This window comes from Naumovozyma dairenensis, chromosome 5 (genome assembly GCF_000227115.2).
Source record: "Naumovozyma dairenensis CBS 421 chromosome 5, complete genome".
Lineage (NCBI taxonomy): Eukaryota > Fungi > Ascomycota > Saccharomycetes > Saccharomycetales > Saccharomycetaceae > Naumovozyma > Naumovozyma dairenensis.
The window spans coordinates 707,602-709,705 of record NC_016483.1 but is presented as its reverse complement, the minus strand read 5'-3'; the positions used below and the strand labels follow the sequence as shown (position 1 = coordinate 709,705).

General features: G+C 35.9%; 1 protein-coding gene across 1 annotated transcript; it reads left to right on the top strand.

Moving 5' to 3' along the window:
• Window positions 1-786: 786 nt before the first annotated feature.
• HEM3 (hydroxymethylbilane synthase) lies at window positions 787-1,803 on the top strand (the record flags this gene model as incomplete). The annotated part of the gene is made up of 1 exon (XM_003670341.1): window positions 787-1,803. The coding sequence occupies one exon, from the start codon at window positions 787-789 to the stop codon at window positions 1,801-1,803; it is 1,017 nt and encodes a 338-aa protein (XP_003670389.1).
• Between the last annotated feature and the right edge of the window lie 301 nt (window positions 1,804-2,104).

Sequence of the window (2,104 nt, the reverse complement as noted above, 5' to 3'; positions counted from 1 at the left end):
ATAAATAAGTGAATAAGTCTGAGGTATTAATAAGAAGTAGCTCACATCTCATCAAATAAATAAATAAATAAATAAATAAATAAATAAATAAATAAATAAATAAAAAATAATTAAATAACTTAACAGTAATCGAAAAGCAAAAAAAATTCACTAATCTCTACTTTAACAAAATGTGGTCTGGTGGATATATGATATATGAATAGATAGATCACCGATGTAAGATAAGAACAAACAACGACGGTACCTCCAGCAAAGCCCTAAGTGAATGGAAGAAGGACCAATTAAACGGCTATTCTTCTCCGTCTTTTCCGCGGGGAATGGACAACCATACCAAATTAGGGGAGCGGGGAGCAGGGAGCGAGAGAGGTGAAAGCCCTTCCTATTACCCGGATGTCAAGCCAGAAACTGCCGTGCTCTGTCCCTCCAGACTGCACGTGACCGGAATCTCTTACCTTGTTCATCGTTTAAAGGAAGGAAGAAAGGAAGAAAGAACCGTCCCTCGGTCCGACGGAGACTGACCGAATAAGCCTTCGACAAAGCACACACAGAGACACATGAATGGTGAATGTATTAGCATTGGTCTCTGTACGTATATATGTATTATATGTATCTTAAAGTGGTGATGAATACGTGATTGTTTGAAAAACAACAGCTTCCGTACAATATAACTGATACTGGTTCACCAATACTCTACACTCTAGTGTCGTATTATTACTTAAGGCCTGAGGTTGCACATCCAAAAATACTACTTCAATCCATTACAAAAGGGCCAGTCCCAGGCACGCAATGAGCTCCTCCTCCACTACTGTACCCAAACCCAAACAACTATCCATCAAGATCGGTGGTAGAAGATCCAAACTAGCGGTTGCACAATCTGAAACAATCCAAAAACTAATTCTCTCAAAATTCCCCGACGCAGAATGTCCAATCTTCTCCACTCAAACACTAGGTGATCAAATTCAATTCAAACCATTATTCTCCTTCGGTGGTAAAGCCCTTTGGACCAAAGAACTAGAAGACAAACTATATCATGATGATCCCCAGGAAAGATTAGATTTAATAGTCCATTCTTTAAAAGATATGCCAACTTTATTACCCGACGGGTTCCAATTAGGTTGTATCACTGAAAGATCTGATCCACAAGATTGCCTAGTAATGCCCCTAGGGTCTCCATATAACTCTTTGAATGATTTGCCTGATGGGGCTATAGTGGGTACTTCATCTGTGAGGAGATCTGCTCAATTGAAAAGGAAATTCCCAACTTTGGTGTATAAGAGTATTAGAGGGAATATTCATACTAGGTTGGATAAATTGGATGATCCACAGAATGAATTTCAATGTATCATATTGGCTGCTGCTGGATTGATTAGAATGGGGTTGAGTCATAGGATTACTCAGAAATTTGATTCAGAAACAATGTATCATGCTGTTGGGCAAGGTGCGTTGGGTATTGAAATTAGGAAAAATGATGATAGGATGATGGGAATACTGAAGGAAATTTCTCATTTGGAAACTACCGTTTGTTGTCTTGCTGAAAGAAGTTTGATGAGAACTTTGGAAGGTGGTTGTTCTGTCCCAATTGGAGTGGAATCAAATTATGACAAAGATTCTAAATTATTGATATTGAAAGGAATAGTAATTGATGTAGAAGGTAAAACTGCAGTGGAAGATTCTCATCAAATGGTTATTAATGATGTTGAAAGGGATACCATTGAATGTGGGAAAATTTTAGCTGAAAAAATGATCCATAATGGTGCAAAGAAAATTTTAGATGAAATTAATCTGGATAGAGTTATTCAATAGATTATTGTCATATGGTTATGCCTTTTCCATTATCGCCTGTACATATAATTGCATAATTTATCTCATTCAATCATAATGATAATATCATAACCTATATTTAAATGTAATCATACATCTCTTACCGCATAATTAATAAAAATATTTCTACTCCATCTGTATATCTATACTCTTCACACACACACACAGAGTCACTCACACACTCATTTTCATACCACTAATGCTATTTCTTTACTATTTTTAAAAATGTTTCTGTGTAATTTATCTATATAATAGATATGGCTGTTATATATATATATATATA